The sequence below is a fragment of the Cebus imitator genome, unplaced genomic scaffold (assembly GCF_001604975.1).
Source record: "Cebus imitator isolate Cc_AM_T3 unplaced genomic scaffold, Cebus_imitator-1.0 Scaffold149, whole genome shotgun sequence".
Lineage (NCBI taxonomy): Eukaryota > Metazoa > Chordata > Mammalia > Primates > Cebidae > Cebus > Cebus imitator.
The window spans coordinates 3,721,007-3,744,189 of record NW_016107464.1 but is presented as its reverse complement, the minus strand read 5'-3'; the positions used below and the strand labels follow the sequence as shown (position 1 = coordinate 3,744,189).

Genomic DNA, 23,183 nt, shown 5'->3' with positions numbered 1-23,183 from the left:
AGACCAGCCTCTGGCCAACATGGTGAAACCCAGTGTCTAATAAATATAGAAAAATTTGCTGGGCATGATGGCATGCGTCTGTAATCCCAGCTACAGTCCCAGCTACTTGGGAGGCTGAGGCAGGAGAATTGCTTGAAGCGGGGAGGCAGAGGCTGCAGTGAGCTGAGATCACGCCATTGCACTCTAGCCTGGGCAACAAGAGCGAGACTTCATCTCAAAAACAAAAAATAAAGTTATTGGTTGTTCCTCGCAAACCATTCCCTCTGCCATCCCCTTCTTTCCTTTTCTGTCTTTGAGCTATGGACATGCATGAGATTTTGTTTTCAGCCTACCCAGTTGCTCTTGGAATGTCTGTGTAATCTTGTGCTACTCCCTCGACCTGCCTCCCAAGTTGGAAACTCCATCTGCCAGTTTGGCTTGGCTATGGGGAAGAGCTGGAAGCTCATTCTTTGAGCACAGAGCTGGGCTTTGTCAATGGTAGTGCTGTGGCCTGACCTTGGAGAGGAGTAGGTAAGGTGGTGATTTAAAAAAAAAAAACATCCAGCCAGGCACGGTGGCTCACACCTGTGATCTCAGCACTTTGGGAGGCCAAGGCGGGTAGATCGCAAGGTCAAGAGTTTGAGACCATCCTGGCCAACATGGTGAAACCCCGTCTCTACTAAAAATACAAAAATTAGCTGGGCGTGATGGCACATGCCTGTAGTCCCAGGTACACGGGAGGCTGAGGCAGGAGCATTGCATCAACCCAGGAGGCGGAGGTTGCAGTGAGCTGAGATCAAACCACTGCACTCCAGCATGGCGACACAGCAAGACTGAACAACAAACAAAATCTACCTGGGGGCAGGGAGGGGCTGGAGGACAAGATGGGGAAAGAGAACAATGTGTATAGGTACTGAAACTAATTTTGAAAGAAACCCACCTACCTCTAATTGTTCTTGACCAAAGTAAAAGTGTTATGTCCTTACCTAGTTCTCATTTCTTCCCAGTTATCTCCTTTCTGGAAGTGCTCTTTAATTTTATGGATGGTCTAGGTATCAGATTCAAGTGCCATGGTCATAAGTGGGTTCTGCTTGTCCTGTCCTTGGTGAGGAACAAGTGAAGGAATCTGGGCAGAGAAGATGAGGGGTAAGGTGCTTTGGACAGGTTGCAGTAAGGAAAATGCCCAGGGCTGAGGGCTGGGGTAGGAAGCAGAGCCAGGCAGATCACTGGATGCTGTGACTTTGAAGGGGTAAGCAAATGCTCTTTGTATTTTTAAAGTTTTTTTTTTAGAAACAGGTCTTGCTACATTGCCCAGGTTAAGTAAGTTTAGTGGCTATTTACAGAGTGATCGTACGTAGCACACTGCAACCTTGAACTGACCTCAAAGGATCCTCTCTGCTCAGCCTCCCGAATTGCTGGGACTACAGGGTTGCATCACCATGCCCAGCCAGATGCACCTGTTAACTTCCCCAGTTACAGGCCAAGACGGTCTCTCAGAGGATTATTTAATAAGAGAATTACATACTTTTGGCTCCAGCGTGTCCAGCCACAAATGTGACAAGTACATCTCTCAGCACCATTCTTTCCTTGGAGAATCAGACTTTCCCTTGGCTCCTGCCTGTGGGTCCAAATCAAGCCTGGGTGTGTCTGGCAGAATACCAGAGAGCACGGTTTGCCTCCCGGCCCTCCATCTCTACTGTTTGGCTACAGCTTGAGTTCACTGGGCATCGGCTCCCCTCTCAGGCCAGCCAGCAAGTTGTTAGCTGCCAACAAGGACATGGTGTTACGGGTTCTGTGGGTAGCACTGCCAATGTGGGGCAGGATCACTGGAAAGGAGAGAGAAAGGGAGATAAGAAGGGTGGCTCAGCAGCCTTCAACTGGGCTGTTTATATGGTTTGGGTTTGCCAGTAAGAAGAACAAAGATTGCCTCATGGTTCCATGCGTTGCCTTCTCTCCTACTGTCACTAAGCAAGCCAATCTTCCAGGGCGACTAAAGGGCCTCCAAGCTACTAAAACACAGTCACAATGTGATGAAAGATTTGTGTTCTAGGGCTGGGTGCAGTGGCTCACGCCTGTAATCCCAGCACTTTAGGAGGCCAAGGCAAGGCAGATCACCTGAGCTCAGGACTTCAAGACCAGCCTGGGCAACATGGTGAAACCCCATCTCTACAAAAATTACAAACATTGGTCAGTTGTGGTGGCCCACACCTGTAGTCCCAGCTACTTGGGAGGCTGAGGCAGGAGGATTATTTGAGCCTGGAAGGTAGAGGTTGCAGTGAGCTGAGATCGCACCATTGCACCCCAGGTTGAATGACCATCTCAAAAACAACAAAAATGGTGAACCTGGGCGCCAGTTTAGCTTCAGAGTTTAGCACTGACTATCTGTACCATGTGCCCCTGAAAATGTTGCCACGTGACAAGGTTTCTGATCTACAGAAGTAACTCCAAAATGAAATGCTGAACAGCAATCAGATCCCGTCCCAAAGCAAGTTAAGTTACTTGCCTCCATGAACTTTCAGCCAGGTGCAGTGGCATATTCCTGTAGTCCCAGTTACTTCAGAGGCTGTGATGCAAGGATCACTTGAGCCCAAGAATTTGAGGCCAGCACTGGGCCACATAGTGAGACATCATTTTTACCCAAAAAAAACCCCACAAAACTGCTTTTGTGTTTTTTCCAGGTAGAAATCATGGTTCCTTTTAATTGCATACACTTTCTTCTTTAAATTTTATCATTATTGTAATGGGGTCTTTGTTGCCTAGGCTGGTCTTGAACGCCTGGCCTCAAGTGATTCTCCTGTCTCGGCCTCCCAAAAGGACTGGGATTACAGGTGTGAGCCACCACGCCTGGCCATAATTGAGTGCTTAATTCAGAGTTTCCTCTCTTGGCTATAACTTTTGTAACAATTAGGTCCCCACCTCTCAAGAACATTGCATCTGATCAAACTGAGAGCCAGTGTGAACACAGACTCCAAACCAGGGCTTTCAGAGTAACAAGGAACAGCAGAAACCAGCCTTTCCCTACACTTAGGAAGGGACTGTGAATGGTAGGGTCCAAATTTTCACCATCCAAATAGAAAACCTGGAACTCAATGCATGGAAAACATGGAAACCAAAACATGTCAGGAGTGAACTATAGTACCCCTTTACATACTCAAGGTCAGGATAGGTTTGGAGAAATTTGCATCTGACCATTTGGCCTCTTCTAGTAGAGAAGAGTTATTGAGACAGGGTCTTGCTTTGTTGCCCAGGCTGGAGTGCCATGGTACAATCGGCTTGCTACAGATTCAACCTCCTAGGCTCAAAGAATCCTCCCACCTCAGCCTCCTGAATAGCTAGGGCTAGAGGTACATATCTCCACACCTAGCTAATTTTTTATTTTTTATAGGGATGGGGTCTCACTATGTTGCCCAGGCTAAGATTTGAATTCTTGGGCTCAAGTGACCTCTTGCCTTGGCTTCCCAAAGTGCTGGGATTATAGGCGTGAGCCACCCTGCCCAGGCCCACCCCAGCATTTTAGACATATAATGAATCAGAATAAACCCACTCACTCACAAGAGGCATTTACAGATAATGGTTTTTGGTTGCTGAGATTAGTTAGCATATTATTTCAAAGTGGCAAAATTCAGGGCCACCTAGGAGAATTCAAAAGCGGTGCCTACATTTGCCGACAGGTTTATACAGAACACATAAACAACTCCCATTTTTTTCAGTATACATGTCAAGAGGCTAACCCTGATCATCAAAATATATTATTTTGTACATCACAGTTTACAGGACAACAGGGGGAAATGTACTTTCTTGGAGGGTGACTAAATGGCATTTTGCAAAAGGTCTGTGTCACTCTGAAGTGGAAGGACTGGAGTCCCGTGGCCTTCACTAACTTGACCCCTCCTCTTTGGTTGCAGTGGTCTCAGTGGGAGCTGCTACTTCTACATGCTTTTCCTCTACCTTTTCCTTACCTTGGGGATAAAGATCTGGGTATTTCTCCCTACATTCCTGCATGGCCTCAACTGGTCTACACAGTCTGACCCCTTGACATTCTCCACACTAGTGGAAGCAGTAAAAGGCTGGCCTGAATTGTTCCCCACAGGGGCTCCTGGCCAAGGCACAGGCAATTCCAGTTAATGTCTCCATCTGGCAGCCTCAATCTGTGCTCCTTGTGGATCAGTGGGGTCATCAGCTGCACTGCTTGGAGCTGCACGGTCTTTTTTATCACAAATATGATTCCAGGCTACAGCACAGTGCTTAGATTTTGCAGAAGCAGCAGAGGCAGCTACAACTTCATGCCCTGACCGCCCTCTCTCCGACCAACAACTGCCTTTTGAAGCAGTCCTGGGCCCCTGAGCTGAATTCCCAGAACTTGGGTTAGGGGTGGGAGGGCGGTTTTCCTGGCTGTGGGTGACAGCCCTGACATCACAGCCAGTGCTCCTTGCAGGCTAGGGTCTCAGGCAGGGACAGGAAAGTCTCCAAGGGGTACAATAATGGGAGCATTCACTTGGGAAGGCAGCTAAAGACCTTCTGTTAGGTTTCCATTCCAGAATCCAAACGAAGGACAGGGATTGGCCCGGACAACCTAAGCCCTCATCACCATTAGTCTGGAGGCATAAACTCCACCAGCCACCTGAACAGATCTTAACATAAAGAATCATTACACATAAAGTTAACTCACTAACTGAGCAGGCAAAAAAACCCCAAACCAACCACAGGGTCCCAGGAGCAGCAGCATCAGCGGCATCTGGGAGCCGCGTACTGTCTCAGGCCCCACCCCAGACCTGCTGAAATAGAAACCCTTGGGATGGGGCTAGCAACCCGTGTTTGATCAGTCACCCCTTCCAGGTGATTCTGACCAACACAGAAGTATGAGAATCAGCTGGGCACAGGAGGCTCATGCCTATAATCCCAGTGACTTTGGGAAGCCAAGGCGGGTGGATCACCTGAGGTCAGGAGTTCAAGACCAGCCTGGCCAACATGGACAAACCCTGTCTCTACTAAAAATAGAAAAAATTAGCTGGGCCTCGTGGCATACACCTGTAATCACAGCTATTCGGGAAACTGAGGCAGGAGAATCGCTTGAAACCAGGAGGTGGAGGTTGCAGTGAGCTGAGATTGCACCACTGCACTCCAGCCTGTGCGACACAGCGAGACTGTCTCAAAAAACAAACAAACAAAAAAGTATGAGAACCACCGCACTACAGTATCACGGAAGTAGCAACTGCCAGAGACATCTTTGGTCTGAGCCACAACTCAGACTTTTGTGGCAGGGGCACTGACTGGCTGTTGCTCGTGTCTCTGAGCAGGGGCCAATGGTGCTGGTTCACCAAGTGTTGGAAAAACTGCAAACTGGATTCCCCAGCCACTATGGTGTTAGATACAGTGAACCCCAAGTTTCTCTTCAAAGAATCAGTAAGTGTATTTTCAGCTTTCTTATTCTTTAATTCTCCATTTTAAAGTTTAACTTCCCCGTAGTTTCACTCAACAACCTTTTCCACCAGTTCTAATCAGTAGTTCATATCTGCTCCCCGTCCCCTGCTCCATCCTGACTCATTCTGGTCACCTGCTCCAGTCATCTGCCTGTGACCCCTAATTACCTGCTCTGACCTGCCTGTGACCATCCTTCCCACCAAACTATCCACCCCACCACTCTGGCTCATACCCGTGGCTCTCTTTAAAATAGCCAATCAGAATTAGACTAGACTGTGCGATCTAACCCTATTCCCATAGGAATATAGCAGTAGGGGCGACCTCCATCAGGCATAAGTACCCCTTCCCCTCATTGTCCAGGTATGCACTTGCCATTGTTTCATCTGTGAGCCACACCCTTCTACAGAAGTAAATTGCCTTGCTGAGGAAATTGATATTCGAGTGCTATCTGTTTTGCAGCACAAAAAATTTTACATGTAACAATCTTGGTGACCTGTACGGGGACCCTATTCCCCTTGAGGGACCCCATTCCCCTCCAAGGGCGGTCTTTGGTTCTCTCTCCTGAGGAGCAGCACTCCTGCGGCCACATTGCGGTGGACTCATGAGTGAGAAGTCAGGACTGACCCGGTGCGAGGAATAAGCCTCTGCTCTCAGCAGCACAGAAGGAAACCAGCTGGCAATCTAAGGTAAAGAATCCTCACATACCACTGCGACAGTGCAAATCTGCACAAACCAAGGAAGGAAATGCCTCGGGCAAAGTATTTTCTTGGTGGTCGGGACAGACCAAGGTAAGAGAACCCGCGGGGAGGTGGTGAACTATTCCTTGGTCGGGGTGTCACGGGGAAAAAAAAAAGGCGAGACATTTCCCGTAAGGGGAATTGAGCCTCATCCCAAAAGGCAAGACATTTCTGGTAAGGGAAATTGAGTCTTACCCTAAAAATGGGAAATACCCCAAGTAGGGTAAGGGGTAAAAGGATAAAGCTAGCAACAATAATATTACCCCTAAGAATCCCCTAGGCCTAATGATAAAATATTATAAGAATAATGAAGGGACCAAGAACAAGGAAAAGCAGCTGCTGTCCCAGACCCTTCTCCTATCCTTGTTGTCCCCCTCCCTATAACCCTGCCTCTTGGGAATCGTCCCAAGAGCCCACTCACTCACTACCTGAAATCCCTGAAAGGATTTTGATGTGAGATAGAACAATGCAAAAAAAATAATAAAAATCAAGACTTTCCTATAGTCTCGTCTCCAGCAAAGAAAGAGGTATGTTCTGTAGAGCTGCTATGAGAGCCTAGGAACATGAACAATCACCTCTCCCAGTCAAAACGTTCCTACAGCAAATCAAAAATTTCCCACCCAAGACCCCTGGTGGGGCAAGAACAACGAGGTCCTCCAAGAAATTACGCAGGAAAATACGCTGCTCTAGGTCTTGAGGATCCCCTTGGGCTGGGAGTGTTAAAATTTTGTCACTAACAACTGGCCAAATATTAACAAGAAATTACAAATAAATGACTAGAGAACTAGAAAGATAAACCTGTAAAAGAGCTTCTAAGAGAAAAGATATCCTAGAGAGGAAACAACTGACAGAGGGAACACAGGAAGTGGGGGGGAGGGGGGAGTGGGGGAGGGAGTGAGTGAGAGACAAAGAGAAAAATGGAGAGATAGAAAGAGAAAGCAATATGCCTATTCCTTTAAAAGCCAGAGTAGGGCGCTGTGGCTCACACCTGTAAACCCAGCACTCTGGGAGGCCGAGGCGGGCAGATCACCTGAGGTCAGGAGTTCAAGACCAGCCTGACCAATATGGTGAAACCCCTTCTCAATTGAAAAAAAAAAAAAAAAAAAAAAAAAAAAAAAAAGCCAGAGTAAATTTAAAAGCTATAATTGATAATTGAAGGTCTTCTCTGTGATGGACTTCTTTAAACCCTGTTGTTCCAATCCTTAAACTATTACAGTCACCAGTAGTTTACAGTAATAGGTTTGAAAGATGCCTTCTGGGCTTGTCCATTGGCAGAGGGCAGCCAAGACCTATTTGCCTTTGAGTGAGAAGAACCTCACTCCGGAGGAAAACAGCAATACTGATAGTCTTATCCCAAGGGTTTGTGGAGTCTCTGTCTAGGGATAGACTCTTATGCCCTAAAAACAAAGCTCTGACACAAAAAGCTCCCACAAGACAGGCTGAACTCCTTTATTTGGCAGTTACCAGAAATTCAAAAGGTGGAAAGGTACCTTCCTAAGCAGCTATTCCATCTTTTTGTCAGTGTAAACAAGGGCGTAGCCTTAGAAATTCTTGCCCAAAGGCACGGAGGCCACTGACAACCTGTAGCCTTCCTATCAAAAATCCTTAATCCAGTAACCCGTGGATGGCCCAAATGCAGGATGACACCTAGTTTATGAAGTTTGCTAAAAGTTAACAGTGTAACATGTATTATCCTAATTTCTATTCTTGCGGCTTTAGGCAGTCTAGTTCACAGACATGAAAGAAGTTTGCTTTGGAAAAGAACAGTTACCATCTTTGTTGATATTTACAACAAGTCAGAAAGTTGAAGATTATGAAAGTTGTGAAAAACATTACAAAAGGGAATTTATGTAAGAAATGTTGTATAATTTAAAAGTAATTAGGCCTCCTAAATGTAAAACCATTGAAGAAAGTTTATGTGCAAGGTGTGTAAGGAAAGTGAAATATGCTTTTGGTAAAAGGATTACAAGGAGGCATAAGAATGTGGATTTCTACCTACATTAAAAAAAGGTTAAAAAAAAAAAACTTTGTTTTGAAGGTTTAAGCAAGTTTTAAAATGTTAATTATAAAGGAAATTCTGTGTGTAAACACATTGGCTAACGTTAAAGGGCTATGATGCAGGTTTTCTGTGAGCTGGACATTAAAAGCACAAGGTTTTTTTTTTAAACCCTAACCTGCTCTTTAACAAAAATTATACAGGGTTAAAAAGAGTCTTTTAAAGTCTTACCTTACGGTCAGACATTAAAATTGGATAAATTTGTCTACAAGGATTTATTAAAATTAAGTTTGACATTAACAGCACACTAATACAAAGGTGAAATTTAGCTTATCTGGTATAAAATCATACAGGAAGCATTGTCAAATATAAAATGGTGTTTGGCTTTTTTTGGTCTGAAAACTAATAAAAATAGGTGCTAAAGAGAATTCAGAAGGCAAATGGATATTTCCAGGCCAGAGAAAAATGTTACTGAACCCCTTAAGAGGGGAATCTGCTTTCAACTGCATCTAGGGTCCCATTGGGGGCTTAAAGCCATGTGTGACGCAGTCCTCAGTTTATGGGTGCATAGGAATTTATACCTTGGCCAAACAAGTTACAGAGAGTTGCTTAGTAAGTAAGAAAACTAACAAACTAAAAAAAAAGAAAAGAAAAAAAGATTTACCCCTGGGGGAAAGAATCCAAGCTTAAGGCCATTCTAAAGTATCCAGATTAATTACACAAAAATGCCTCCAATTGGTCATCTAAAGTATTTGATTCAGATAATAGGACTCATTTTACTGCATGTCATTGGGAAATTAGCCCAGGTACTGGATGTAACATGGAAATATCGTACTCCCTTGGCACCCACCTTCAACAGGGAAAGTAGGAAGGCCTATTACCCTGTAAAGAGTACAAACTGCTCCCCAAAAAGACATTCTACTACTGATCTCCCTACATTTGAAACAAAAAAAAAAATCAGTTTCTCAAAAATTATACACTTGATTTATCTTCCACTTTTCCTTCCCTCAGAACTAAGTCTTTTAGCGCAGGTGCCACCCCTGGAGTTTCCAGCATGTCAGCACCAGCCTGGGGACCACATCCTTGTCAAAAGTTGGAGAGAAGGAAAAGCTCAAACCAGCCTGGGAAGGACCTTACCTGGTGTTCCTAACTACTGAGACTGCAGTCCAGACAGCAGAAAAAGGATGGATTCATCACACCCAAGTCAAAAAGGTGCCACCACCACCACCAAAACAGAGTCACAGGCCACAGTCTCAGGGGAAAACCCAACCAAACTAAAGCTCAGAAGAGTTTAACTCTTTTACCTATTCTATTGCTCTTTCTTCTTTCCTCACTCTATTGCTGACCATCTAGTTATGAATGTAACCAAGACAATTTTGCCTCAAGCTATTACGAGCCTCGTTGTATCCTGTGGGGACTTGCCAAGTCAAAGACAGCACTCCACTTCAGAAAAATACCTCTGTCCTTCCTGGCTCTCCTCAGACTGGACATTATTGAATTAGGACCATTTAGTCTGGGAAGATTTCAATGAAGACCCCAGTGTCAACTGCGAGTCTTGCCCCTTCAATACAGAGCTTTAATGCCGTAGTCGGTCCAACCCTCCGTGGACCACTAAAGAGCAAGGATGGACTGCCCCAACTAGTACCTGCAGTTTTTTAAAACCATATATTCATTCTACTAAAGGAGCTATCCCTCCCCATTGTCAGGCTGATTACCATCTCTGCTCCCCAGAGTTCTTCCCCTTCATTAAGCCATTTCTATGGTATAGGAGCAGAATTCTCAGGGAAGGACCCCATAGAATCCTTTAAAATGTGCTTTACTGCCTCCTCACCTCCTGCAACCCCTTTTCCATCTCCTAAGTTCTCCGCTAACCAAACCCTCTCTCACCGTCTACCCAAGGATAAAACCAAAGTAGCTGTTGTAGAGGTTAAAGATTTAAAGCAAACTATAGCAACTGAAGCAGGGTCCCAGGACACAAATGCTTGGCTAGAATGGATTAGATATTCTGTTCGCATGCTAAACAAGAGCAACTGTTACACTTGTGCGACAGGCAGGCCAGAGACCCAGACTGTCCCCTTTCCACTTGGGTGGTCCTCTCACGGACCGGGTGTGAGCTGTGTGGTAGCTCTTTCCAGAACCCCACAGCCTGGGACGATGAGTCATGCAAAACCCTGTCATTGCTGTTCCCTGAGGTTCAGAGCCCTGCGGGTCAGCCCCCAATGGCCATCCAGCCTCCAGCCCCCACTTCCTGCCTTTCATGGCAGGGGGAAAAGTTGGGATTCCTTGAAGACTTAACAGGGTGCAGTAAAACCAAGGCTTTTCAAGAGCTTACCAATCAATCTGCCCTTCTTCATCCACAAGCAAATGTGTGGTGGTATTGCAGGGCACTATTGCTGGGTGCTCTGCCAAGTAATTAGAGCAGCACCCATGCTCTAGTCTAATTGGCCATCCCTTTCACCCTAGCATTCTGTCAACACGATAAAAAAAGAAAATTCGTAAAAAAAGAAGTGCCTTACATGGGTCCTTTAACTCCCATGTTTATGTAAAAACGATTGGAGTTACCAAATAAATTTAAAACCCGAGATCAAATAGCTGCAGGACTTAAGTCAATATTTTTGTAGGTAACAATAAAAATGTAAATTAAATTACATCTATCATGATCAGCAGCAGTTTATTAATTATACCAGGGAGGCTGCCAAAGGGACAGCAGAACAACTAAGCCAAGACACGTTAAGGAAGTTTGAAGAGAAAAAAAAAACTGTAAAAATTCAAGGTGGGGGATTGTTAGATATAGTGAACCCCAAGTTTCTCTTCAAAGAATCAGTATGTCAGTATGTTCTGCTCTCTTAGTTTTTAATTCTCCACTTTTAACTTCCTTGTAGGTTCACTAAACAACCTTTTCCCCTAGTCTTTTTTTTTTTTGCGACAGAGTTTGGCTCTTGTTTCCCAGGCTCGAGTGGCGTGATCTCGGCTCACTGAAACCTCTGCCTCCTGGGTTCAAGCAATTCTCCTGCCTCAGCCTCCCAAGTAGCTGGGATTACAGGCATGTGCCACCATTCCAAGCTAATTTTGTATCTTTAGTAGAGACGGGGTTTCTCTATATTGGTCAGGCTGGTCTCAAACTCCCAACCTCAAATGATCTTCCTGCCTCAGCCTCCCAAAGTGCAGAGATTACAGGCATGAGCCACCACGCCTGACCTTATACCAGTTCTAATCAGTAGTTCACATCTGTTCCCCCAGTCCCCTGCTCTGTCCTGACTCATTCTGGTCACCTGCTCTGGTCACCTGCTTTGACCCTGGTTACCTGCTCTGACTTGCCAGTAACTCTCCTTCCCACCCAACTACCCACCTCGCCACTCTGCCTCGTACCCCTGCTCCCTTTAAAATAGCCAGTGGGAATTAGACTTGACTGTGCCATCTAACCCTAGCCAATAGGGGAACGACACAGCAGGAGTGACTTCCATCAGGAATATGTACCCCTTTCTCTCCCTTGTCCTGGTGTGCACTCACCACTGTTCTATCTGTGAGTCGCACCCTTCTATGGAAGTAAATTGCCTTGCTGAGGAAATTTCTATTTGAGTGCTACTTCTTTTTCGCACTGAAAATTTTACCTCTAACAATGGGAAGGAACTGGTACTGCTAGCTGAAGAAGTGCTGCTGTCACTCCCCCAGAGACAGGAAGGGAAGGCGGGGGGAGCAGGCCCTCCCACACCCACAGTGACAGGGCCTGGCAGTGCAGCTGGCACAGCAGAAATGGGGTGTGCAGAGGCCTGGCCCCATCCCCACAAAGCAGAAGAGATAAAGGGGCTTTGTTACAAAACAATAGCTTAAAAAACTGGCACGAGTTATAAATTTCGGCACTGTAATTACACTTTTACTTTTTCATGCTTAAACTGATAACAGCAATTTATAGTAACAGGTTTTACCCATGAGTCACTGTGGCGTAACACATGTAGTCAGTCCACCTTTTTTTTTTTTTTTTTTGAAACGGAGTCTTGCTCTGTCACCCAGGATGGAGTGCAATGGCACAATCTTGGCTCACTGCAATCTCTGCCTCCTGGGTTCGAGCAATTCTCCCGCCTCAGACTCCTGAGTAGCTGGGATTACAGGTGTGAGCCACCACGCCTGGCTAATATTTTGTATTTTAGCAGAGACGGGGTTTCACCAGGTTGGCCAGGATGGTCTTGATTTCCTGACCTTGTGAACCACCCATCTCAGCCTCCCAAAGTGCTGGGATTACAGGTGTGAGCGACTGGGTCCCGTCTCTCTTTTTTTTTTTTTTTTTTAACAAATCCACTCACACCTACATTTGGTTCCTTTAGGGACGGAGACCTAGCAGAGCATGCTCCTGTCCTCTACCCATGTCACCAACAGCGTAAACATCTACGGTCCCTGGTGTGTCCCTTTGGGTTTAGCACTTGCTCACACTAGCTTTACACTCGGCACCTCAGGGCCCCCTCGAAAACACCGGTCCTGCAGGGCAGCAGAGAAGTTTGCGTCAGAAAAGTGCAGTTCTTACCACAGTTCTTCAGGGTTAGGAGAGGGTGGTTTGTAGGCAGTGGTTCTGGGGTCGTCACATCCAGTCCAGCAGCTGCAATCTGACCACTGGCCAAGGCCTGGTACAGGTCATCCTGGTTTACGACATCGCCCCTGGGAATGACAGTGGTGACATGGGTACCCCAAAGATTCCTCTGCCTAGGTCACTTTGAGGCAAAACAACCTACAGAATGAATATTTCCACTCACCTGGCACTTGGCACTGACTTTTAAAGCAATAAGTCTTAGGGTATACTTACAGTATGTCTGTAAGTCTTACACTCAGAGAACTCCAGCCCTGCCTCCTTACTGTGTGATGTTGGGCAAGTGTCTCAAATTCTCTGTGCCTCAGATTATGTGTCACAGATTATCTGCTCTGTGAGATAAGGGAATACCACCAAACTCCCAGGCACGTTGGGAGGATGAAAGCTTCCTTACATGCTCTACTGCGTGAATAGAACCCAGAGGGCGTCTGTGTCAGGCCCCATTGAGTGTTTCCGATCTGGTTGGCCTTCAGACCCCCACTGAGAAACACCACAGCATGCCATCAAGCACCTGCCTAAACCAGGCCAGAGAAATGAGCACACACCCCAACCACATCCATCAAAGGCAGCGGCTACTGAAGCCAAGAACTGATCTTCTAGAGATTGTATCTTGTGAAGTAATACTTGTGCACTAATGAGTAATGCAGGGTCCCGGGCTGTCCTGGGTACACGCAGCCACCAGTACATGGCAGCCGAGACTGCTGCCAGCCAGCAGCACCAGCCCTGTGCTCCTGCATGTCTCTCTTCCGTTCCCAGGTTACCTGTTTTGTAGCTAAACGTTGGTGATTACAGGTACCTTTAGGGTGGATGAGTCCTCGAGGTGACCTCACCCAATCCTCCTTCCTCTAAACTGATGTAAGCAGGCTCAAGGGGCACCAGCTAGGAGGGGCTTGGAGAGGCAGAGAAGGAAGGTCTGACCCCTGCATGTGCCCAGTGGCCTGAAGGCACCCCTGAGGACAGTGTGAGGAACTAAGACTTCGTGAGTTTTAGGGTCTGTCTTCCCAGGAGCCTAAGGTTCAAAGTATCACAGAACCACAGCCAGACAGAGGCAGGCTTAGTGTGGGAGGCGGCCTTTGGTGGACCCCTCTGATCCTGAAGTGCAGCCCTTTGTGGTAGAGGACAACAGGTCTGCAAAGGCTCCCTGGGAACACTCCCTGAAGCCACTTGGCTGTGTGCCAGGCCCTGGCAGGTAGGGGCTACTGCTAAGCAGACAGGCCAGGCCCACTCTGATGGCTCTTCTTCCTTGTGCGGCGCTCTCGTGTATTCACACATGTGACTGGTTGCTTGGTTTATGGAAACCAGCAAGCTCGCCCTGGAGTCTCACCAACAACCCATGGGGAAGAAAATCTGCAGATGGCAGCAGTGGGGATGGCTCCTCTCCAGGCTTGCTGGGAAAGGTGGCCCTAGGATACCTGCTGATGTTGACAAACACAGCTGTTTCCTTCATCTTCTGGAAGAAGTCCTTGTTGCAGAGTCCCTTGGTTGCTGGAGTTAGGGAGCAGGCCACGACGACGAAATCAGACTGGGCGGCCAGCTCGGGGGTAGACACTGAGGGAGGGCAGGACTCTATCAGGCACCAAGTCCCAGGATAGGGACAACCAGATGGCGGGAGGCCAGCCCCTTATTCCCGACTCCTGTAACAGAAACTCCCAAGATGCTTCCTGAAGGCCGAGTCTCTTATCTGGACAACTCTCATGACCACACAAAGTAAAATCCAGCACAGTAGGATCTGGATCACTCTGGCTTTAACCACCTTCAGGGCCCAAAGTGCTCAGGGGGGTTGGGAAATGCTTGAGATCCCGCCTGCCTTGTGCCCACCAGGCGGCGGACCCACCAGGGACTGGATCCGCCTGGACTAAGGGTCACACACAGAGGCTGGGGTAGTGCTCACCAGTTTGTGAAGGAAAGTGAAAGTGCCCAGTCCTTCCTCACACCCGTCACCACCCCAGATGCTCCACCCGCAACGGGCAATGGTAACAAAGAACTCTGAAAGACAGGAGCCCTGGACTGCTCTGCTGGCACAGAGAGGACCTGGGTAAGTCCCTGTGCCCCTTGAGTGGGCCTGTGTCCAGGGGCAGGTAGAGGAAACACCACCTACCAGACACAGGAGGCCCCGGACACACCTGGAACTCCTGCCCCTGCCTGAAAATGCCGCCATGAGAGAAAATCCAGCCCCTCACTGGGCACAGATGGGGCTCCCGTGGAAATCAAGGATTCACATACCAAACTCCGCCTGGAATTCCGCTGCATCCTCAGGCCTGGGCTGGCGCCCTGTGTACAGAAATCTCTGGACGCCAAATGGTTTCAGACGCCGAGCAATGGCCTGGCCTAAGGCAAGGAGAGTCCAAGTCTTGTTCCCAGTCCCACAGAGGGCAGGGGCAGCACCCAGCAGCTCCGGGACAGCGGCCCTCAGGGCAGATCACTTCATCAGCACAGCCCCAGAGCTGCCCACTCCTGTCTCCTCCAAAGCAGGCAGGGGGCTGGCTGCCCCACGTAACCAGCCCCCAGCCAGCCTGCATTGCCCCAGGGATCTGGAGACAGCACCTCAGCTCCTCTGAGGCCGTAACTGGCTGATGCTGTCCTCACATGGTCCACGCCACCTGGAAAGCCACTCATAGGATTTTCCTAACCTCTGAGAACTGGAGAGTTTTCCCTAAGGAGACGTTTGGTCAAGCAGTCCCCTCCTTCGTCCTGGACCCTCTGCTTCTGTGGGTGCAATCTCAGACTCACTTGACTTTTTGGTGGCACTGCCAAACTGCCAGCTCACCCCAAACCTACAATTACTTTTCATGTAAGCTGCCACTGAGACAGGTTAGTGCCATTGGATTTTCACACTCAACATGCCCTAGAGCTGTTGGCTTCCTCCAAGCAACTCTCTGGTGAGAGGCAGGGCTGTTCGCTGGCTAGACACCCTCCACACCCTGAACCCGCACCCCTGCACCAGGCAGGATGACAGAGACAGAGAGACACTGGGAGAGCTGCTAGGTTAGGCCCAAGCCTTTCTACCAGGCTTCTCCAAATAAGGGCCACTGGAAGAAAAGCGGCTCTGCCTCAACTGCAGAACTGCAGACAAATCACCCACTGAGCCCGCAGGCCCCGGAGTTAGGGCCTCATGAGTCAAACATCTCCCAGAACCCAAGCTGGCGTAGGTGTTGGGGGAATAGGCTCTCTCACAGTCACTCCTAAAGACCCCAACACAGCATGTGTAGTCTTCACCTGTTCTTTATGGAGCTGGAATCATGAAGCCCCCTGACCCTTAGGCAACTTGCTTTTATCACCTAGTGAGTTCTTAAGGATCTCCTGCTTTATTTATGTGTTTGCCTGTGTTTTGCAAAGCTGCATCCCTCACTAGAGATATCCCTACTGCAAGCAAAGTGCCCTGACAGCGTGTGGGTCTTCTCAGCCTTCAGACACGTGGTACCAAGGATGCAAACCAAGCCGTGAGGGCTGGGGCGGGCAAGCAGGCAGGTAGGAGCCTCACCTATGCGCCCCAGACCGATGATGCCGACAGTGCTGTGTGTGAGCCCATAGCCACACAGCCAGAGGGGCTTCCACGAGGTCCAGCCGCCGCTGTGGGGGAGAGGGGCAGGTGAGAGGCCGATCCTTGGGCAAAGATGAGGGCCCGCTGAGAACCCAGCACCCCGGCTGTGGTCCAAGGTATAAACCCGCCCTCCAGGTCAAGGACTGAGAGTGGGATGAGGCACTGCCACTCAGCGCTGTAGATGAGCTGCAGAAATGACTCCTGCTTTAAAGCCACCAGGGACACAGAACCCAAGGGTGGAAAGGGGCCTTGCTGGCTCTCATCTCATTTTGCAAATGGGAAAACAAACCAGAAAGAGTGACCTGCCTAAGGTCACACAACCAGGGGAGAGCTGAGAGCAACAGGCTGCAAACTTGGGATTTTCAATTCCAAAACAAGCTCTCTTGGCACTCTAGGGCAGCAACAGAGCACAGCCACAGGTCCCGGCCTGCTGCCCTGGGCAGGAGACGGAGCCTGCCCTGAGCCACCTCCAGTGGAGGTGCTGGCTGCCTAGACAGGACAGTGAGCAGGACACTTAGCACTGTCTGCTCTGCTCCATGCCGGGGCCCACGCTGCTGGCCACATTCCCCGAGGGCCTGCGTTTGCACCCCTCCCATCTTTGCTCAGGCCAGTCCCTGCATCTGTACCTGGAATGCTTCCCCAACTCTTTCTAAAAAAATTTTTGAGACAGGGTCTTGCTCTGTCACCTAGGCTGGAGTGCAGTGACACAATGTCGGTTCACTGCAGCCTCTGCCTCCTGGGTTCAAGCAATCCTCCCACCTCAGTCTCCTGAGTAGCTGGGAGTACAGGCATGTGCCACCACGCCTGCCTAGTTTTTGTATTTTTTGTAGAGATGGGGTTTTGCCACGTTGCCCAGGCTGCTCTCTAACTCCTGAGCTCAGGCAATCTGCCGGCCTCGGCCTCCCAAAGTGCTGGGATTACAGGTGTGAGCCACCACGCCCAGCCAACTCTAACTCTTGATATACAGACTGAAATCCCTGATCTGAAACCCTCAGGCTAGGTTTTAAAATTGTTTGGCTTTTAGAAAGGTAACATGGCGCACATGTGTACCCCACACATCACCCTCTGCAGTGTCTAGGCAGCACCCTGTTTTAAACACAGTGTTACATCTGAAGCAAAACTTAGGAGAGTCACGCTAAGTGGGAGAAATAAAAGCCTTAAATAGCCTCCTGTTAGTACGAAAGAATTTTCAGCTGTCCGAGCTCTTTAGATTTTGGCATCATCGGTAAGTGATGGTGGACCTGCAGCTCTCAGGACTCGAGCGGACGCCCACCTGCTGCTTCTTCCCCACCTGCTGCTTCTTCCCCACCTGCTGCTTCTTCCTTGAAGCCCTCCCTTTTCCACACTCACCCCGCCCTGCCCTCACTCACCAGCAGAACTGGTTTATCCTCCTTCATCCTCTTCTCTCACCTCTTCCCTTCCTGCCCTGCTTATTGTAGCTCTGCCTTGAGCTTTAATGATTTTAGCTGGGTCCTCCCTCAGTGGGGCACATCCGGGGATAGGGGCTACACCTGGGCCGGACTGGCCCTGTGATCAGGAACCGGTGCTGAGCAGAGCCCACGTTCCTGCCAGGCATTCACTTACTTCTTCACTTCTTCTATGGCCTCTGGCAACCGGCGGCAGGTGCTAAGTAGCAGGGACACTGCAAGTTCGGCGGTGGCATCTGTCAGGACATCTGGGGTGTAGCCCACTCGGATCCCACTGTGAATCAAACATCTGGTGGTAACATCAGCCTTAAGCACCTTCACCAATGTCTACTGCTGGGACACTTTCATGGTGTTACTTTGCTCCCTCTTTGATGTGCCTGCCAGGAAGCTCAGAACTATAAATGAGCACTCAAAAACTGTCAGGCCTCATTCCTGTTTATATTATCTCCCACTTTGCAAGGATAGGAAGAGAAAAGATCAGGGTTCAAGGACTGAACAAGTAACTTAACCTTTCTGGATTTCCTCATCTGAAAGAGAAAGAATGATACCTGCCTTTTCTACTTCAAGGTATTGTTGTGGGGATCAAAAAAGATACTGAACATGAAAAGGTGACAGCTACACAGAAGTTACCCACTGTTTCTGACTGCTGGGGCTTATTGTAACTGACCTGTGCACATGTGGACAGATTCTATCCTCAGCCACCTCACATTCTCCCCGAATGGCCGAGGGATATAAAGTAAAACCAAATCAACAGCTCCTCCTCCTCTCACAGCCTCCCTCTCTCCAGGCCCCTCCCAGGGCCCAGGCTGCAGTTACCGCTTCTTGATTTCATCCAAAGCTAAGTGGTCAACGCCCACGGACAGGGTGCTGATGACTTTAAGATTGGCCCCTGTCATGCAGAAAATGCACTGTTAGTATCTTCCCTCGATGAATGCAAAGCCACACACCTGCTTATTACTGTTTTCTTAGAATAAGAGGCTGACATCTCTGTTCTTCACTTAAAACTCCAAACAATCCCCTTTGACAGCCTCAGACACTGCGGCTCAAGGAGGTTAAGTGGCCTGGCTCAGTCACAGGCAGAGCCGGGTTTACCTTGGGGTCTCTGCCACAAGGCCCCACTCTTACCCACTGGACCGTCCACCCAGTGAGGCCTCGGGTCTCCTTCAAGCCACACTGGAGTCTCCACCATGGACACCTCTGAGAGTGCCAAGAAGGTGGCTGGGACATGACCCTCTCACACCCTCTCCTGCAAGCAGGACACCAGAAAGCTTCCAGGCCAAGGTCAGGGCAAGGAGTGGCTCAGCACCAACTCACAAGGGCCCTTTCCCATCTGGCAACCTCTGAGTCTGAACCTTTTCTCAAAACTGTCACAGTAGCCTCACAGGGCGAGGTATATCTTTCCCCAGGCTGAGATCTGTGGCTGCAGTTGCAGAAAGACGTCCTGGGTGCCTGCTGGCGCTTGCCACTGAGCTAGGTCCTCCCTCACGCTACTTGCAGGCCCAGGAGAGGAAAGTCTTGCTGGAGGTCACAGAGCAAGGCTGTGGCAGGGCTGGAGAACCCAGGGCCTTGGATGCTCTTCCCCACACCCACAGTCTCTACACCACAGTGTTTGCCCTCCCAGCCCCCCGCCCCCGCAAGGGGTTCACAGCAGGAGGGAGCAGTGCCTGTGCCAGACCCAGCTATCTGCCCGCTCAGGTCTAGTATCACAGGAAACGCCCTCAGAACCCAGACAGCACTGCAGGGCAGCCCAGGAGCCAGAAGCGCAGGCTGAGGGGCCCACAGAGCCAAGTCATCCTGGAGTCTGCCACCCGCCCAGCACGCACCTGCGACATCCAGGAGCCTCTTGTCCACACGGTCGGAGAGGAGGCAGAGCAGGCCGTGGGCCCCCGCCACCCCTCGCTCCAGCTCCTTGTCGGGGATGGGCTCATCCGAGTCCCACTGTTCCACCTCACAGCTGTGGGGAAAGAGAGGCCCTCAGAGAAGCAGGAGCCGCACACCTGTCCCAGTCCCTCCCAGCTAGAAACCCTGGCCTCTGATGGCCCTGGCCTCAAGCTGCCCGGGGCTGGTTGAGGGGAGGCAGGGTCAGATGGGGGTGGCCTCAGAACTGTCCCAAGAGGGCAGGTGACAGGTGAAGGGCTGAGGGACCCTGAGCAGAGCCCAAGCTGCAAGGGGAAAGGCATGGGGACAGCTCTCAGGTCAGCACAGAGAAGAGCTTTCCACACTCACAGGGGGCTGGGTGGCCAAGCAGGAGGCCAACTACAGGGAAGGCCTGGAGGGCCGGGTGTGCATCAGGTGGGGGCCTGGATTCAGTGGCCTGTTGCTGCTCTTCCTGTCTTTGGAGGAAGTGCTTGGCACTGAGCTAGGTCCTCTTCCATGCTACGCACAAGGAGTTGTCTATTTTATGAGATAGAAAACATAGTCGGACTGAGCCCAGGAAAGATAAGGTCAAGGCCATGCAACGCTTCTCCGGGCACTCAACACTTCCACGGCAGCTCAAGGGAACTGGACATCTGTCCCGGTGGTGCACCAGGCCTCCTGGACCTTGCCATGGAATTCAGTGCAGCCAGCACATGTGGAGCCTCCATGTGGCAAGACACAGGGTAGCTACTGGCACCTCCCGACTCAGCCTGGGGCTCTGACCACCTTGCATCCACCTCCCCATGAGAGGGCACAGTGTGAGCTACTGTCACCATGAGCGCGGCTGCCTTCCGCCTTCTGCTCAGGACAAAGGGGGTCCTTGGCAAATTTTGTGGCAGTGAACAAAATTTGAAAATCTCATTTGCCCCTAGAACTGGTTGCAGAGGCTGGGTCACATCGTCTTTGTAACACTGGAAAGGCAAACCTGATCAAATGCAGTGGTCAGACGGCGGTCAGGCATGTCTAAGTACAAACCCCAGCTCCTCCACCTGGGAGCCTCATAGCTTTGGGCAAGGAACTTAACCCTAAGTCCAGCCACCGTTTGTTAATCTATGAAATGGGAATGATTTCACTGTGCTGCAAGAATTAAAAGTTTATGTATATGAAGCACCTGGCAAGGTTGGCCCACAGAAAGGGTTCCATTTAACAAGGGCCAGCCAGGTGCAGTGGTTTAGGCCTAAAATCCCAGCACTCTGGGAGGCTGAGGTGGGAGGATCCCTTACGTTCAAGACCAGCCTGGGCAACACGGTGAGGCCCTAGTCTCTGCTAAAATTAAAAAATTAGCCAGGCATGGCGGTGCATGCCTGTAGCAGTTCCAGCTACTTGGGAGACAAGTGGAAGAATCGCTTGAGTGCAGGCGGTTGAGGCTGCAGTGAGGTATAACTGCGTCACTGCCATTGCCTGGGTGAGAGTGAGACCATGTCTCAAAAAACAAATAAAAGAAAAAATTAAGAGTCCTCAGGCCGGGCACAGTGGCTCACACCTGTAACCCCAACACTTTCAGAGGCTGAGAGGCGGATGGCTTGAGCCCAGGAATTCGAGAACAGCCCGAGCAACAAAGTGAGACCCCCATCTCTACAAAACAATCAGAAAATTAGCCGGTGATGATTGTGCGCACCTGCAGTCCCAGCTGGTCGGGAGGCTGAGGTGGGAGAACTGATTGAGCCCAGGAAGTCAAGGCTGCAGTGAGCCACGATCGATCAGCCATCGCACTCCGGCCCATGCAACAGAGCGAGACTCTGTCTCAAAATAAATAAACATAAAGAAAAAGGTTCATCAGAGGTCCCCGCCAAATTGTCCAAGGGACCAGGTCAGTGACCGTCAAGTCCCTGACCCCTCCTGCTCTGTGGGAGCATAAAGAATTGACAGCCTGCACCTTGCCTCAGGGGCAATGTCCCCTCTCCAAAGCTGGAACTGCAGGTCCCAGCGTCGTCTTAAGGGGCCTGGAAAGAGATGGGCCCGGAATAACTTTCTCCGAGCCTCCCCCAAACTCCAAGCGCGACCCAGCCGGCCACCAGTGGAAAGGCCGGTCAAGGCCCAAGCGCCCAGCGCGGCTCTCCCATCCCTGGGACAGCCCCTCTCCTCCCTCACAGGGCGCGGGGCTCTTACTCTGCGGCCCGGGCGAGCGCGGCCCTGCCTTCGGGGGGGATCCTGCGGGTGACGAACACCTTCATGAGTCGTACCGGTCTCATCCACCAAGCAAACGCCGGACACCGACCCGGACCCAGCGGGGCAGACGCAGGCCCGAGAATGGAGCCGGGCCGGGGCGGGGCCGCGCCCGAGTGGGCGGGGCCGCGCCCGCGACGTGCGCGGGGATGTGGCCTAGCGTGCAGGAGTGCGGGGTTGCGGCTGGGCGGTGACTGTGCGTGCTCATGGAGTGACGGTGACCCTATACGGTGTCTTTGCGTGTGGCGGGGTGTGCGCCTCGTGCCCCTGGGGAATCAGGGACCCGGGGAAGAGGGGGCTGTCTCTTGTCCAAGGCCTCGTGGGAGCCCTGCTTTCTGTACACGCTCAAGGTCCTGTTTCAACGGGCTCAAGCCTTAAGGGACAGAAAGCCCCCACTTTCTGTCTCTTGGGTTGGCCCAGGGTTGAACACAGGTTCCAGGCTGTGAGGAAGTCCAGGACACACGGAGAGGTCATGTGTACATGTTCAGGCCAACAGCACAGCCAACGGCCCAGCTGCCAGCCAGCGTCAATGACCAGACATTTGAATGAGGAAGCCTTAGATGACTCCAGGCCAGCTCCCATCTGACTACAGCTACGACCTTGAAAGAGCCTGAATGAGAACCACTGGCTGAGCCCAGTCAGCCCCGGAACCATAAGAGATGATAATGCACTCATAGCTGTTGCTCTAAGCCATTGAATTTTGGAATAATTTTTTTTTTATTTTGAGATGGAGTTTCGCTCTTGTTGCCCAGGCTGGAGTGCAATGGTGTGATCTCGGCTCACCACAACTTCCGCCTCCCAAGTTCAAGCGATTCTCCTGCCTCAGCCTCCCGAGTAGCTGGGATTGTATTTTTAGTAGAGACAGGGGTTCTCCATGTTGGTCAAGGCTGGTCTCGAACTCTCGACCTCACGTGATCCGCCCGCCTCAGCCTCTCAAAGTCTTGGCATTACAGGTGTGAGCCACCACGCCCGGCCTGGAATAATTCTTTATGCAGCAATAGATAACTGTGGAAAACCCAGAAGCCATAAGAATAAAATTAATTCTTCATTAAAAAATTAACCGCTACAGCCATACCATCCTGAATGCATCTGATCTTGGAAACTAAGTCTGATTAGGACTTGTATGGGAGACTGCCTGGAAATACCAGGTGCTATAGGATTATCTAAAAAAAAAAAAAATTAACAAAATCATCCAACAGACTGGGAAAAATACCATATATTTGCAACTCATTTTATAGACAAGGGGTTAATTTCCTTATTGCACAAATAGTTCCTAAGACAAAGATGCCCAGCTTATCTAAATAAGCAAAGGATACCAATGGATACGTTACAGAAAAGGAAATGGCTTTTAAATGTATGGCTGGGCGTGGTGGCTCACACTTGTAATTTCAGCACTTTGGGAGGCTGAGGCAGGTGGATC

General features: G+C 49.9%; 1 protein-coding gene across 1 annotated transcript; it reads right to left on the bottom strand.

Moving 5' to 3' along the window:
* Positions 1-1,467: 1,467 nt before the first annotated feature.
* GRHPR (glyoxylate and hydroxypyruvate reductase) lies at positions 1,468-21,881 on the bottom strand. The gene is made up of 9 exons (XM_017543200.2): positions 21,707-21,881; positions 19,504-19,634; positions 18,497-18,569; positions 17,838-17,954; positions 16,194-16,282; positions 14,936-15,040; positions 14,125-14,260; positions 12,653-12,783; positions 1,468-1,805 (listed from the first exon to the last, which is right to left on the bottom strand). Exons 1-9 carry the CDS (start codon positions 21,787-21,789, stop codon positions 1,684-1,686), a joined length of 987 nt encoding a protein of 328 aa, XP_017398689.1. The 5' UTR covers positions 21,790-21,881; the 3' UTR covers positions 1,468-1,683.
* Positions 21,882-23,183: the final 1,302 nt, after the last annotated feature.